This window comes from Phoca vitulina, unplaced genomic scaffold (assembly GCF_004348235.1).
Source record: "Phoca vitulina isolate PV1807 unplaced genomic scaffold, GSC_HSeal_1.0 scaffold25, whole genome shotgun sequence".
NCBI classification, from domain to species: domain Eukaryota; kingdom Metazoa; phylum Chordata; class Mammalia; order Carnivora; family Phocidae; genus Phoca; species Phoca vitulina.
In genome coordinates this window covers 7592442-7610034 of record NW_022589728.1, presented here as the reverse complement: position 1 = coordinate 7610034, position 17593 = coordinate 7592442, and the positions used below count along the sequence as shown (strand labels likewise).

Here is a 17593-nt window from a genome sequence, read left to right as displayed (position 1 = left end):
TTTGGGACTTCATCAAGATAAAAAGCTTCTGCACAGCAAAGGAAACAGTCAACAAAACAAAGAGGCAACCCACAGAATGGGAGAAGATATTTGCAAATGACACTACGGATAAAGGGCTGGTATCCAAGATCTATAAAGAACTTCTCAAACTCAACACCCAAAAAACAAATAATCAAGTCAAAAAGTGGGCAGAAGATATGAAAAGACACTTCTCTGAAGAAGACATACAAACGGCTAACAGACACATGAAAATATGTTCATCATCATTAGCCATCAGGGAAATCCAAATGAAAACCACACTGAGATACCACCTTATACCACTTAGAATGGCAAAAATGGACAGGGAAACAACAAATGTTGGAGAGGTTGTGGAGAAAGGGGAACCCTCTTACACTGTTGGTGGGAATGCAAGCTGGTACAGCCACTTTGGAAAACAGTGTGGAGGTTCCTCAAAAATTTAAAAATAGAGCTACCCTATGACCCAGCATATGCACTACTGGGTATTTACCCCAAAGACACAGATGTAGTGAAAAGAAGGGCCACATGCACCCCAATGTTCATAGCAGCAATGTCCGCAATAGCCAAACTGTGGAAAGAGCCAAGAGGCCCTTCAACAGATGAATGGCTAAAGAAGATGTGGTCTATATATACAATGGAATATTACTCAGCCATCAGAAAAGATGAATACCCAACTTTTACATCAACATGGATAGAACTGGAGGCGATTATGCTAAGTGAAATAAGTCAATCAGAGAAAGTCAATTATCATATGGTTTCACTTATTTGTGGAACATAAGGAATAGCATGGAGGACATTAGGAGAAGGAAGGGAAAAATGGGGGGGGGGGAATTGGAGGGAGAGATGAACCATGAGAGACTATGGACCTGAAAAACAAACAGGGTTTTTGAGGGGAGAGGGGAGCGGGGATTGGTTAGCCCGGTGATGGGTATTAAGGAGGGTACGTACTGCATGGAGCACTGGGTGTTATACAAAAACAATGGATCGTGGATCACTACATCAAAAACTAATGATGTATTGTATGGTGACTAACATAACATAATAAAATTTAAAAAAAAAAAGATATGGAAGGAACCCAAATGTCCATCAATAGATGAATAAAGAAATGATGTATATATACATATGTATATGAACAGAATATTATTCAGCCATAAAAAAGAATAAGATCTTGCCATTTGCAACAACATAGATGTACCTAGAGGGCATTACACTAAGTAAAATAAGTCAAATAAAGACAAATACCATATGATTTCACTTATATGTGGAATCTAAAAAACAAAACAAAACAGCAGAAACAGACCCATAAACACAGAGAAAAACTGGTGGTTGCCGGAGGACAAGGGGTGGGGGGATGGGCAAAATGGGTGAAGGGCAATAGTAGGTACAGGCTTCCAGTTATGGAATGAATAAGTCACAGGGATGAAAGGTACAGCATAGGGAATATAGTCGGTGGTATTATAATAGCATTGTATGGTGACAAGACAGTTGCTACACTTGTAGTGAGCATAGCATAACATGTAGAGTTGTCAAATCCCTAGGTTGTGCGCCTGAAACTAATGTAACATTGCATGTTAACTATACCTCAATTTTTGAAGGGCAAAAAAAAATTAAATTGTAAATAAAAAACAAAACAGCTAAAATGTATTAAGCACTGTGTACCAAGTTCTGTGCTAATAGCTTTTACCAACATTCTCTGAAGTGATCCTCTCACAACAATCTTATAAGGTAACTTAAAAGGCACATTTATTTTACAGATAAGACCTTTAAAGTGGTAGCCACAGGAGTGTCTGGGTGGCTCAGTTGGTTAAGCGTCTGCTTTCGGTTCGGATCATGATCCCAGGGTTCTGGGATCAAGCCCTGCATTGGGCTCTCTGCTCAGCGGAGAGTCTGCTTCTCCCTCTCCCTCTGCAGCTCCCCCCACTTGTGCTCTCTCTCTCTAACAAATAAATAAAATATTTTTTAAAAATTTTTAAAAATAAAGTGGTATCCCCATTTTACAGATGAGGAAACTAATAAAATGTGTGCTACAAACATGAAACATGGCTTTGATACCTCAGTTTAAACCTTGAAAACGGGACGTGTTTTACATCACTGAAAAGACAAGACATAAAATATTTGTAAACCATGGAAAAATCACCCCTACCCACTGAGCTAATGATTCATTATCTTAGTTTCAACTGGAGTTAGGATTTTGGGTTGTCCCGCCACTCTCCAAATTCAGTTTTCCTTGGGATCAACCCTGATGATTATTATTTTTTTTTTTTAAACATTTTATTTATTTATTTGAGAGAGAGAATGAGACAGAGAGAGCATGAGATGGTCAGAGGGAGAAGCAGACTCCCTGCCGAGCAGGGAGCCCGATGTGGGACTCGATCCCGGGACTCCAGGATCATGACCTGAGCCGAAGGCAGTCGCTTAACCAACTGAGCCACCCAGGCGCCCTAACCCTGATGATTATTGAATAGCTTGCATTTTTTATTATCCCCTCTACTTTTGAACTTCAGCTCCTTGCTACTAACAGACTATTTCCTCTAATTCTGAGTACTGATATGCCCTCTGGGTTTAAGACTTGGGGTGGGGAGGAGGGGTTGCCTGTACAATTGGGTCCTCAGTTTTCTTTGAAGCAGAAGCGAACTGCCCAGAGACTGTCTCAATCCTTGCACTCCCTTTAGCCATGCAAACCTCTTTCTGAACGCTGCAATTGAGCTTCTGGTAAAGCATATAGCGCAGCTGACATCTTGTGGGCATAAAAATAATTACACCATTCCACCTGGATTCCAAGATTCTCAAGTTGGCTATATTCTCCAGAACACAATAAGCTAGGATCCCTTCCTCAACCCTCGGGCACTTCATCTTTAAAGCAAAAGCCAGGTCTATGCAAAATTCTTAAATTTCCTCTGAAGTTTCATTTAGTCTTCTTTCATTGTGTTACAAGATATTTTTTAATGCAAGTCTTCATAAAATACAAAAAACTTAGTTCCATCCCTCAGCATCTTTGCATATCTCCCTATATGTATTTGAGGATAATAAGGGGTAAGCATTCAACACATATTTACTAGGTGCTTACCGTGTCCCAAGTAATATGTTAGAATTGGGATAGAAACATGATATAAGATGTGGATCCAAATCTCTGAATTCAATGCATATGAACCCATTCATCTTAAATAAGTACATTACACAGTCATGAATTACTAATTCATTTATGTCACTCTCAATTTCTTTTTCCCAATATCATCTGGGCCACCTAGCAGTGTTACTGTATTAATGAAACACATGTAGTATAATTACTAAAAAACCATATGGTACCCGCCATATTTTCCTGTAAGCTCCTGGCTGTTGTGATTTTCCCAACCTCCTTGATACACCTAAACATCATTCTCTTTCCAAATTAATTTCCTTCTCTCTCTTCTCTGGTGAGAGCACTAATTTTTTAAAATTTTTAAATATATAGGATATAAATTATAAATATAAATATAAATATTTTAGAGGGAGAGGTAGAGGGGGATGAGGTGCAGAGAGGAAGAAGGAGAGAATTTTATTTTATTTATTTAATTAATTTAATCTCACAATCCTGAGATCATGACCTGAGCTGAAATCAAGAGTCAGACACTTAACTGAGCCATGCAGGTGCCCAGTTTTTTAAATATTTTACCACTTTTTCCTTACATAAAAAGAATAAAGGTGTAATAAAAATAACAGTGATTTTCAAGCACAAAGGTCTGGGTTCAAATTCTGACAGTGGTACTATGCACCACCAATGACAGCACTTTATGTCCCTGCCTCTAGGTTCTGTCACCTATAAAAAGAGAGTATAGCAAAGCCAAACTCAGTGTCTTTATGACGATTACACTTAATAGATCTGTAAGACTACAATAGACCTACTATAAAGTAAGCACAAAATTAACAGAAATTCCCCCTTTTCTATTATTTCTTCACAATTTTAGCCCTTTATTTCAACAAAATTCTCACTGGTCATTACAGAGGCTTATGTAACATGGCAAACTCTACTTTTCAATGAGAAAAGCATATCACATAATGTAGAAAAAGTATACTGTACATAGAGGCTAAGTCTTCATCTGGTGAAATAAATAACAACTTATAATTGTTTATGGATTTATAACTCATGTTAAACTGAAACCAGAGGTATTTTTTATGTAATTAGTTACCTTTAGTTACTCAATACCAAATTTGTTGTTTTAGCACCTCCATTTGTGGCTCCAAAAAACATTAATTGTTCTACTTTAAGTCCATTCCAGATAAGAGACATAGATTTCAATGTTTTATAAGACTTGTTTCTATACCATCAATATAGTCTGTGATATAGTCATGAAGTGGGAGGAATCTTAAAAGGTTCCCTGGATAAATCCCAGGCAAAATACCACAAGTATACAAAACAAGCAATTTATAGTCTAATCAAATTTATTTATCCTTCTAGGCAATATGCTTTTCCTTATATCTAATTAAGTTTTTATCAATGCAGTTGAACATAAAAAAATGTCAAGTTCCTCTTCACAGCAGTTTTTCTTCAATTTTGAGAATTTTAAATTTTAAAATTTTCTTTCCCAAGTTCAATCATTCCAGCTCCTTTAATTTTTCTTCAGAGCATGCCTTAAGTTTTTCCTTTTTTTTTTTTATGACCCATTTGGATTTCTTGACATTTTACTACTGTTTAAAAGATTATAATTTCTAGGCAAAGTACAAAGAGGCAGCATAGTAGTAAAGCATCTTTTTCTAATCATGAGGAAAAATGGTGAATCCTGTCCCTTGGAAAGGCTTGTGGGTTCATTAGATAGATGTTCTGAGGAAACTAGATTCAACATATTTGGAACAAGAAACTTATGAGATTGTTGTGGAGATCTTATCTTCATACCTTTATTAAATCAGAGTTAAAATTAATAAATGAAATACACTTTGAGACTATGTCTATTCCATTTATTGAATACACATTTTGCACTAAAATGAACAACATAAAAAGAGAGAAAAAAGAATTCCTGTCCTTAGGGTTTTTATGATGTCCTAAAAAAAAATCACAGTTCCAGGAAATTACATATGTTCAGGGGAAAACACACAGAAATTTCAAAAATAGTAGAATAAAAACTGAGTCTGTAATTTTTGGAAAAATGAAGAACAGAAGAATAATGAAAGTCAAATCAGATTATCCAAGTGCAAACTTTCTAGAATAAGCTCATTTTAAAGTGTGAAATTTTTAGAGGTTATCTAGTCTATACCCATCCCATGTGTTTCATCTCATTATGAGGAAAAAACACACTGATTTTAAAAGGCTGTGCTGATATTAAAATTATAAGTCTTGTTCATCACTGTTTTCAAGATCAATTTGGCTTTCCTCTTCCCAAATAAAAAGATTTTCATCCTCAAATATATAAAATATTTCTAATACATTTCTGTTGCTAATATTTAAGGATGTCTCAACTTGGTAAAATAGGCAGGTTTGACCATTCATTTCAAAGGAGAAATGATAGTTGCTATTTTCTCTTACTACTTGGTTGAGATTTGTTAATGAGTTCTGAAATCTGCTATTTAGTAAGTTGTTATTCTCATCAACTACTTCAAAGATTTCATTTGTCTGATTGGTGGGGTCCTGTGTATTTGAATTCACATCATCCACAACCAACAATGATGCGTCCAAGAAATTCACACAAAACTTTTTATTTAAATATAATTGAAATTTCTTTAAGTTATTTTCTTCCTCTAAGCTCAAAGAGTTAATTCCTTTTAATTTTCTTAATTTTCTTTTATCCATCAAGTCAAATGTATTATTAAAATAAAGCTGATCAAATGTATCATCAATGGTATTATCAATAAATGCTTTTCTACCACTTGCTTTATTGTTCTCATCTCTGAACATGGTTTTGTTTGACTGTAGTAAATATGGGTGTATTTTCATCCATAAATGGAGACCCAAGAAATTTTCAATATCAGAATCTTTGCAATATACAAATCCTCGGTCTTCCTCATTTATAGGTTGGATGATAACAGTTAGTATAGGGCAGTGCTGGCCACAAATAGCATAGAGCTTATCCAGAGAGTCACCTTCCTGAAGTGCACCATGAATTACATTATTACCAGGCAATGGTTGGTTTTCAATAGTATCATCAGAGACAGGATGGACTTTGTTACCAGCAGATGTAAAGACATGAGTGACTGATGTGCATACTCTTTCTGACTTATGACTAGCCTTCTCCTCTGCATGATGATCTGGTATTCCCTCCTTGGCACAACTTTTATTTTGAACATCTAGCAAATCCTCACAAAAAGGTTCAGAGTCACTACAATGAGGCATGTTAAAATAACTGCATTTCACTTCAAGGGGTTGAGTCAGTTCCTCCAATTCTGAAGAGGATAGCTCAGCCAAATTTCCAAAATGTGAATATGGTACCTCATTGCTGTTATTAAGTAGAGTATCCACTGATGTGGTGTCTGCATTGCCATATAAGCCAGAATTTTCAGGAGATGATACTCTTAACAAATGATTTTCTTTCAGGAGCCACTTTCCTTTATCAATCAGTACTCCTTCCTCTATGTTTCTAACGATTCTGTTACAATCATTATGTTTTGTACTATGTCCTACAATGTCTCCCCCATGATAACCGGCCCTCACATCATTAAAGTCACATTTATCTTGACCTTCTGGAAATTTCTGCAACATAGATGAACTACTAGATACCTGTTCAGAAGACCCAAATGACTGACCTTCAGAATCATAAAGACCTACTTTCCTCGCACACTGAAACTCCATAGAATTGTAAGGATAAACCTGAGATCTATGTACAGACCCAGAAAAAAAAGATGGTTTAATTTCTCCTTTACCGTAAAGTTTTTCTATTGTCCTTTTAACAAATCCTTTATTGTATTCTTTCTCTTGGGCAATCTCCTCACAACTGCCATTGGGGCCATCACTGGATGTTTTATATGGCTGCTCATTCTCACTGTCTAGTCTAAATTCTGACCAATCAGAAATCACTGGTCTTGTGAAACTATTTTTAAAATCAAGAGAGGATTCTGAATAACTTCCGATTTCCATGTGTTTCACCATCATTTTTACTCTCATTTTAGTTTCTCCTTCATTGAGTTCCTTTTCAGTATTTTGCTTAGAATCATAGCAAAACACTAAAGATGGTGGTATTGCCAGCCTCCTACTGATTGCCTCACAAATTACACCATTTCTTTTTTCTTCTTCCGTAATGTTCCTGCTGGAGACTTCTATTAATTCCAAATTTTTACTGGTCTCTAACTCTTTTTGGATCAATTCTTCAGTGGCCTGCTCTCCTGCATTTACCTTTGTATGAAAGATATCAGTGTCCTGGTTTTCTAATTCTTCAAAAGATTCCAATTCTGAAATGTTTCTTTCACTTGATGTCATGCTATCAGTTACTGAGCCTGGTTCTTCAGAAGTCTTTGAGTCTTCCTTATCAGAGGATGTAGATACATTTTTACCCTGAAACTTCTTTAATGAACAATTTTTAAATTCAGCTACAGAACTATGTCCCTTATCAATTTCTGGTTCAGTTTCATTTATGGTAAAGCCACAGTGGCTTAAATTGCTGGTATTTTGGGGTGACACCAATATATTAAAGCCATGTTTACATCCAGGGTCTGCCAAAATATTTAGGTCTTTCTGAACTTCATCATTCCTTTCTAATTCTTCAGTCAATTCCAAAATATCAGCACATGTGTTTTCTTTGGAATTTAAAAAGTCACTGGTATTGCAGACTTTGTTGGGAATGTAGGTCTCATCAACTGGGCAAGTTGCCTCATAACTACGGTTTTCATCAGGAGCACAAGCCTTATGGGAAGACAGAACATCAGTAAGTGAACAGACCTCTCCTAGGAAACAAGCCTTATTCATGGAGGTCTGATCAATGGTAGAGCCATCACTAGGGGAAAAAATGTCACTGAGGTTACAAGTCTCTTTTGGAGGATAGGTCTTATTCACAGTGCACATCTGACATGAAGAACAAGTCAACTCTGAAACACAGACTTCAGGACCACAGTCCTCAATGGCAGAGTAGCCTCCATCTAAAAAGGAGATTTTCTGTGTTTTTTCATTTTCAATGCACTTAGGAACTCTCTGAGTATTGGGTGTGGAACAATTTGCAGAAAGTCCTCTTGGAACCATGTCTTGTTCTTTCTCAGTGAGTCCAAAATGATTTGTGGTTGATTCCACTAAATTGGCAACAGCAGCCTTCAAATCATCAGCTTCCTCGGTGATGGCAGTATGCTTTAGAACCTCCAATAATGCAAGTATTTCTGAAGCTCTGTTGGTAGTCTTGTGAGCATCACCTTGGCAGAAGCTATTTATACTTCCCTTTAAGCTTAGCACCAGAAGCCAAGCTAGAAGGACATTAGTATATGACTTACATATTGGGGAAGGGAAGGGAACATCTGCAAGTGAACCTGGCATTTGAATAATTCCATTCTGAGTCTTATGAATACTAGGAACTAAAGCTTGCAGTTGGTGAAGCAGCAAGACTGGTAAAAGGTCTTTTGGAGTGTTTTCTTCCATAAGATCTACTTGAATAGCAGCCTCTACACTGTGCCTTTTTGTAGCTAGATTTATTTCTTGGTAAATAAGGCTTACCTCTGGTCCTAATTTTTCAGCACATACCTGGATTTTAGTATTATGATCATCGACAGATGACTGTGACAAAGCACAATTTTCATGCAAGGGAAGCAAGCAAGCATCATTCAGAGATTCAACTTGATTCTCACAGAGATCTTTAGAAAGTTCTTCACCGTTATCTTTGTTAAAAGATTTACCTACCTTTTTGTCTAGATTTTCTGTCGAACTGGCACTTTTAGTTATGTGTTTATTACTTTCCCTAACAAAATTATTTCCTTTTCCAGAACTTGTGTGGGAATTAGTTCCTGCAAAACCATTGTTGTTACAACTTACCACACTCCTTTCTTTTTTGTATATTGGAGCTGATTTTCTAGGTTGCAGAGCTGAATGCGGTTTTATGCTCTGCAACCATCTCTGTATATAATTTTGAGCTGAATGATGGCTAATATCCTCAGGAAAAACAGCTTTTTTCAAAGAAGCTAAGGAATTTGCCCTGGTTGTAACATGTTGTTTACTTACAACAGTACTTAATTTCAACTTATCCCCTTTGTGTTTTTTCTGAGTTTTTAAAGTTATGTGTGAATTATTAACTTTTGAAACTAAACTTTTCTTGGTCATTCCTCTCGAATACCAAGATGCTATTTCTGCTTGAGCCTGTGGTCCACAAAAAGCACTGAGTTTTTGCTCAAGGAAGTTAAAAACATGAAATAAATTTTGATCTTCAAAATTATTTTTGTAACACCTAAAGTCATTATGGGGAAATACTTTATTGTCTTGACCAATTTCTCTTTTTGTAGGTCCTCCTAAACTTACTGGTCTGGACTTCCTTTTGGCTAAAAGTCCTTGAAACTTCTTAGGATTCTGAAGAGTATTTAACTTATTTACATGGAAATTCTTGGAATTCATGGGATTGATATTACTTTTGGAACAACAATAATTTGATTCAATCACCATATCACTTCCATGGAGGTCTTCCTCACAAAGTATTCCTCCTTTAAGGGAACTGTCTGAATCCTCCAATATGACTTCCTGTGCAATTCTACCTCCTGTGTTTATTCTCTTACTCTTACTAAGAATTCCTTTGGTTGCAATCTTCCCATCCTGATACCTGGAATTTATCATTTGTTGCTGAGATTTCATCTTCTTTTTGCTGGCAACAGATGATGAAATCTGCTTTTCATTTGCTGGAAATTTTGTTAAACCACACTGAGCAAATTCATTAGTTAGTCTGTCAATTCTTGTGATGACAGTGGAAGACCCTATTGAAGCTAGGGTCTCAGAAATAGCTCTGTCAGCTCCAGAGTTGTTACTTAAAGAATGAGTTGTATCTGCCAAAATAGGACTGAATCTATCACTGGTGTCACCACAAGGTCTTAAGTTTTTGATACTAGTTTTGTTGTCTGATCTTCCACTATCAACTATACCTTCCTCCACAATTGAGTTTTCTAATATAGTCTGTGGCAAGCCATTATTATGAGACATCTCTAACATCTTCTGACTTGTAATTTCTACAACACCAGCATGTATTGCACCTGACTTGAACAGCCTGCTTTCCTTTTTTCTTTCTAAAGATGACTCCATCTGCTCATTGTTATTGATCTGAACAAGCACTGGTTTGTTAGATACTGATGACATTTTACTGCAAGAATGTGTGAACATATGATATTCAGATTTGTTTTCCCCATCTTCCCTCTCTTCACTAAAGATCATTTCCTCTTGAACTTCAGTTTCAGATACCAAGGTCACACTCCCTCTCACAGATTTCTTTTGTCTCACTCTTCTTGGTCCAGGTGTAGGGGGCCTATAAAAATGATGCTTTCCTTGATCCATAGTCTCCTGGATGGTGTTTGTGTTCATAGCAGTATTCTGCCTACTAGCAAAAGTGCAAGTTTCAGTCTCTTGATCTGTCATTTGAGTGTTTATGTCCTCTGCCAAACTGCCCTCTTGATTATTGTCTTTCTCTAGAGATGAGACATCTGTAGACAATGAGCATGCTGCAATTTTTAAACCAGAAGACTGATCATCTCTTCTTCCTGGAAAACTGCCTACCTCATTCTTCTCATTGTTATGAGAAAGACTTGCTCTACTGACAGTGGTCCATTTTATGGTTTCCTCCTCTTTTATCTTAAATCGAACTTTCATCTCAACTGTCATGGTACCATCTTGATTAAAAATAATTGATTTCTCAATATCATCTTCAGAAGGATATATCAATAAATTCTGAGAATCATTTTTTTCTAAGGCCAAGTAATTTTCTGAAGCAAAAGAATGGTCTGAGTAGCAATCAATATTATGCATTTTGTCCGAAGAAACAGAATAAATCTGGGACTTTGGACTTGAAGGCACATGTGTACTCACTTTCAAGATTTTAAGAGTAAAAGATGCCCCACATCAAAATGTAGAAGACAGAGAAGTTATAAATATCCAATAGAAGAGGCAGCAAAGAAGGAAAAGAAAAATAAATAATTAGTATGAAAAATACCATATTTTCTAAATTTCATAGTAAGATATTAATATGTTTCTCACCTTTATGTATTCATTGGTTATTTGAATTCACTATGATATCTGGTACATTTCTACAAGCTACTCTCAAAAAGAAAACCTATAATCTTACTTCAATAAAGAGATTCACAGAATTTTAATTTTTGTGAGTTTAATTAGGCAATTTTAATAAGGAAAGTATCAAGAAGAAATTGCTAAGGATTCTAGCAAAAATAAAAAGATTTTTGTGGGATTTTGTTTTGTTTTTTTGTTTACTAGTACTGAAACTGGAGTCTAAGTGCTGCTTATCTATGCAAACAAAGTGAGTAATAATTTACAGTGATATTCATTTTCCTGTCTGTGCATATCTAAGAGAGACATCTACAATATTATGAAAGTTAAAACATTTTTAGAATTTACTTAGAAGTCAACATTAATCGAGTAATAATTATTACTTTAGCATTCACTTTGTATAATTAGTACATTTGATTTAATATAGGGCACAAAAGAGAACAGAGCTAGACAACAGACCAACATATCTAGTTATATTTTTATTGTCTGTCTCTAAAGATAACTTTAGTACTCTAGCTTCTTAATCTCAAATTCTTATTAGGAGTTTGTATAGATTTATATATACTTGGCATCAATTAAACACCTTCAACATTTCAGAGTATAAACCCGGAAATATTTTCTCTTACTTTTGGTATGCATTTACCAAAATTACAAATGAAAAGGCCTCACTTAAAATTTTTTAAAGTAAAATTTAACAAAGCCCTCAGATTCCCTAACTCCATCAAAAATCATACTCACAACCCATATCACACAAAATAATAAAATCATTTTAGTAAAATGAGCACAGTGAAACAGTACTACTATGTGCTTAACAGATATTTGGCAGCTAATGCCTACAAAGTAGAAACATTAATAGATATCTATTGAGTATATCAATAGTAGATGAGTTTCACCCACTTTAGCAATAAGTAGAGGGATTAATACTACTTAAAGGGTTTATTATTCCACGTCTAAATAAAAACCAAAATTTAAGTGTAAGTGGCAATCAATTCCTTAGCATAGAGCTAAAACACTGTGCACAAAGAATAATGAGATTAAAATACTGAGCACAATGAATAATACAATTAACCATGCCTGCAGAGAGAATTTATAGTGCATCCTATAATCTTGGGCATCAACAAGCCCTCCTTCTCCCCTACCCAAAGGATTATGCTATATTGTGCAGCATTTCCTAAGGAATTATCAACCTACATTATTATTAACCAGCATGAACTGACTACATGAACTTTTTTAATAAATAAAAAAAAAGGATCCAAGGGCTGTGATTTTTACTGGAATAACTTCAGAAGGTACAGTTCACATGTACTTAAGAGATTTTTAAAAGCACAGTCACTCAACTAACCTGCTGAGCTCAGCTATGATACTGCATGGTACTATTTGGAGAAAACTTTTAACTACCAGATGCCACTTATACAAATTCCATAGAATTCCTCTCCAAATCAAGAAATGCTGGTATTTTTATTTTTTATCTAGGTATTATATGCGCCCCCCACACACACACACACAAATAAAGGCTTACCCCCTCAATTTAATCATTGATTGATTTGAAAAAATCTAAAAAAAAAAAAAAAAATACAATCTCTATGATTCTTTCCAACTATACATAAACCAATTCCAGTTTAGAATGTTTTTGATCCCCTCATTTTTTCTCATGTGACAAAGGAAATTGGCCATTTTAAGCATGGATTGTTTTTTTTTTTTCTTTGAATGTTGTGGTTAAAAGAAAAAAACCACAACTCAGGGCTAAAAATAAGAGCATATTTAAGGGACTTACTCTTTCTGCTTTCTGACCTAGCACTTCCCTTGGTGTATACATGATGAGAGATCCCTGGTAATCTTGCAGAAAGCAAGTACTTCTGGATGTCATAATTTCCTGGTTTAAATGGCTCCCTTCCTGCTGCCACCACAGCTCCAGAGCTGAGGATCACGGCCTGCAGACTGGGAACCTAGAAGAAACCAAAGAGTTAAGGTCCTTACATGAGCAACATGAAGCTTTTGTTCTTTCCATATGATAATTTTTTTAAGATTTTATTATTTTTTAAATAATCCCTATACCCAACGTGGGGCTTTGAACTCACAACCCCGATATCAAGAGTCAGGTGGACTCAGTCAGCCAAGTGCCCCCTTTCCATATATTAATTTTGTAGTGAGTGGAATCAATTCAGGCCTTGAAAGGGATAATCACCAAGTGTTCATTAGGCACCAATAATGTATACAAAGTTACCAAGTATCAAGGTGGGGGTGGCTAGACCAACATCTCTATTCAACCTGTATACTACCTGAAGAGAGATCAGTCTTCTGCCATAACTAAAGAAATCTTTAAAAGGTATGCAGTCCTGCCTCTGCCTTCCCCACCAAAATATCCAGCTGTAGCCAAACGTCTATCCTGAGCCAGCTGAGAAAGGGCCTGGTGGACACGCTGACAGCTGCAGGGGAAGCTCTCCCCTGTTCACCCACCCACCCCCCAGCACGGATGGCAGAAAAAAATGCTTTCTCTACCTAACAATATCACTCTTGGCCATGGCTTTTCAAGAAATATTGTCGCGATTGCATTCTGTGCCAACAGATTATACAACTCAGTGCTCAAGGAAGGCAGAACGGGGGAGGGAGTGTGAGATTAAAAAGAGCCCCTCTTGGCAGTGGCTTCTTTAGATTCTGAGCAGAGAACAGTGGGGCCACGCACCCAGGTGAGCCAGCGCCCTCCCACGAGGGTAGGAATACACACACATACACACACACACACACACGCACGCACGCGAAGCCTTCCTTTCTCTGGGGCCTCCATCCATGTCCCACACGACGCAAGCTCAGACGTAAGAAACCCCCGGAACACTCACCTTCCTTCCGTCCGTCGCGTACAGCTTGGTCACCGGGAACCGCATAACCTCCGTCAGGTGTCGCAGAAAGGCCTGGAAGTTCTGTGCAACCCTTCTGTTCATAACCACCGTACGCCTCATCTTCGGGTCGCCATTTCTAAAGACCAAGAGCCTTCGCGGGGCGCGCAGCATGCCGGGAGCGGCAGCGGGAGCTGCGCCCGTTGGAGGGGAGTACTGCGCCTGCACAGTGATGGCCCGGCTGCTGTGCCAGGGTCGTGGGCGCCGGCGGGCCTTGTCAAGATCCACTGGCTGCACCTTCCTGCGGTGGGAGCACAGGTACGACTCGCCATCCTCTAGCTCCTCCAGGCGTGTGATGCTGTGTCTTCCCCGAGGGGTGCTGATGTTCCTCACCCCAAAAGGTAAGGGCACCTTCCTTGACAAATTATCCAGCAAAGCATCAAATGTCTTGAAGGAACGAGGGTTGACCACCACCCTGACCCCACCAAATTGCGGGTCTCCGCTCTTGTAGAAGCTGATCTTTTTGGCCACAACAGGATGCATGATGCTCAGGTGGCGAGGGGAAGGAACTTGACCTTCAGAAGAAGTCCGATGAATCATGGAAAAACTTGTGGAAGAAGTTTCGCTCATTTTGGCTGAGAACTAGAGGGGGAAAAATTATTCATCTCCACAATGACAGCACCATAAAGAATACATGATAATGCAACTGCAATCTAATTACAGTTGTAGATATCTAGGCTATTCCTAGCATTTCATTCATTCATTTATTCATTTGTTATTCTTGCCTATTTTGAATGATAATTGTAAGGGGTTTACAATAAAAAGACATAAGTGAAACAAATAAGGATATTTGTAATTCAAAATAAAAACAATCTAAAGACACGAATAAAGGTGTCCTTAAATAAATTATATTGTATACACCCATGCACTGGGAAGCTATGTAACCATTAAACATGACATTGTAAGTCTGTATTTATTGGAATAGAAAAATGATCATAATCTATTACTAAGTGAAAAGGCAATTTATAAAATACGTATGTCATGCCATTGCCAGTATATATATATACTAGTGGGAAAAAAATCCAAAAGTATATATAGCCCTAATGTTGATGGTAATTATCATTGAGTGGCAAAGCTATGGATAAATATTTGTTTCTTATACATTGCTAAATTTTGTGAATCTTGAAAATTAATAGGTATTTTTGAACAATTAAAAAATAACAAAAGAGGGGCGCCTGAGTGGCTCAGTCATTAAGCATCTGCCTTTGGCTCAGGTTATGATCCCGAGGTCCTGGGATCGAGCCCCGCATCGGCTCCCTGCTCAGCAGGAAGCCTGCTTCTCCCTCCCCCACTCTGCCTGCTTGTGTTCCCTCTCTCACTGTGTCTCTCTCTGTCAAATAAATAAATAAAATCTTAAAAAAAAAATAATAACAAAAGAGACACACATCAAAAGCCATCCAATGAGAAAAATTAGAGTTTTGCAATTGATCCATTTAGTTCTGCATGTCCTGGCAGTCAAGGAAAAAGGGTAGAACCAAATGAGTTCATCTGGAGTAAAATGTTTCCTGACATTAAATTCTAGAAGGGATGTATCATGTAAATCCTTAAATAGGGGCCTTATTAAGATAATGTGAAATGTTTCCATTACAGATTATAAAAAATGCAGTTAAATTATCTAACGCACCATTAATCCTACTTTGGGAAACACTCACTGCATTAGACAAATATTTTGAATGAATGACAGCATTGCTATGAACTACTAAAAATGGAGGTACTGCTCCCATTAGTGGTTCTAAAATTAACCACTGGGAGGGAATTTAAGAGCCATTTTCAGCCAGTGACTGAGGTTTTTCTCTTCTACTTTCTAAGTGAAGCCAGAGTCTGGCTGACAAGTGAGCAGCTCATAGAAGGGTTTATCTGGTTCTGTGTTCACTTCTCATTTGTAGCATACTGTAACTATTCTCTACTATTTTAAGTCAATGTAATTATTCGTGTCTTTTGACAGAGTATGAATGCCCTACAGCCCTGAAGACAAATTGAACAAACTAAATAAAAGTGATCAGTATTATAGAAATGAAAAAGGCATGTTTTTCATTATAAATCAGCTATAAGTTTGGCCCAAATCATCTACTTAAATGTTTGCAAACTGTTGTCTAAGATGCTTCATATATCTCCAATATGATTTGCAAATTTTTTATGTATAATTTAGGAAAATACATGCAGAGATCAGCCTAGAAGTTAGATATGTCTCCCCTACTCCCCTCTCCAGTTTAAAGTAATTATAGTACTGAAGACAATAAAGGCAGCTGTAGCAGGTTTGTGCTTCAGGAGCTGGGAATCCACCTTTGCAATGGAGTCAGCAAAACTGCACCTCTTCTTATCCTCAGCTGATAAACTGTGGTCTGACCTTGAACATGCTGCTTAATCTCCATGCCCTCACTAACTATAAGAGGGATGAATTCTTTCAGTATTTAATAAAAACTTCAGAACTCTTTGCCTCCAAGTACTTTTTAGGTTGGTTTACTTACATACATATTTTAAAATAGTTTCCATTAATAGTGTTTGAAACACATTTTTCACCTAATTTGGGGAACTTTTATTTATCTATATGTAAATGCATAACGAGGCTTTTATTTTTTTATTTTTTAAAGATTTTATATATTTGTTTATTTATTAGAGAGAGAGCATGAGAGAGAGAGAGCACGAGCAGGGGGGAGAGGCAGAAGCAGAGGGAGAAGCAGACTCCCCGCTGAGCGGGGAGCCTGATGAGGGACTCGATCCCAGGACCCTGGGATCATGAGCTGAAGGCAGACACTTAACCGACTGAGCCACACAGGTGCCCGAAATGAGGCCTTTAATTACAATAGTCTTCTGCCTGGATCTCACTATATGGAGAGCCAATGACCTGGTGATCAAGTTAAGACACAGTTACCTAAGCTGATAGCCTAAGAGGTTTGTTTTGGGGTGGTTTTTTTTTCCCCTCAAATAAAAGAATGGACATTTTGTGCTAGGACCAGGAAGGAAAACATAGAAGATAAGGACAATTGGAGGGAAGAGGTGGCCCCCACGTGCTATCCTACTGCTGCCCAATCCTGAACCGAAGGTACCATGTCCTAGGAAGATGTCATATGCCCAGCGGTGGAGGAGCATTTATAGAGAAAGAACCTATAGGATGGTTGCCAGGCTCCTTGAGGAGGAGGCTGTAGCAAGAACAAAACAACATAAGTTCATATAGTCCTCACTGCAGGTAAGAGGATCTCTGGGAATGTATAACATCATTGGGGAAAGTTTTAGAGTGTCGAGATTTTGTATATATGCAAGTGAGGTTTAAGAGTCTATGGTAAGGTGGGCATTTTGTATGTAATACAGAACATGATGAAGATTGAGTATTATCATTGAATAAAAGGATCTATGTGCATACAGTACACAATATCATTATTGGGGAAGAAAGTGCAAGCCAGATTCCTTCCAGAAGAAATGTTTCAACTTTGCCTTGATATAATCCATATGTATCTCCTACAATTTCTATGGGAAATTCGCCGAGAAATTCAATAGCACAGTTAAGGAAGAGTAGGGGTGTCATGAGAATATCAAAGAAGGATCTATA

The 17593-nt window shown here is 37.2% G+C and overlaps 1 protein-coding gene across 1 annotated transcript; it reads right to left on the bottom strand.

Moving 5' to 3' along the window:
* Positions 1 to 5317: 5317 nt before the first annotated feature.
* On the bottom strand, positions 5318 to 14616 carry RP1 (RP1 axonemal microtubule associated). Its single transcript, XM_032421940.1, has 3 exons — positions 13990 to 14616; positions 12927 to 13098; positions 5318 to 10956 (listed from the first exon to the last, which is right to left on the bottom strand). The coding sequence occupies exons 1-3, from the start codon at positions 14614 to 14616 to the stop codon at positions 5318 to 5320; spliced, it is 6438 nt and encodes a 2145-aa protein (XP_032277831.1).
* Between the last annotated feature and the right edge of the window lie 2977 nt (positions 14617 to 17593).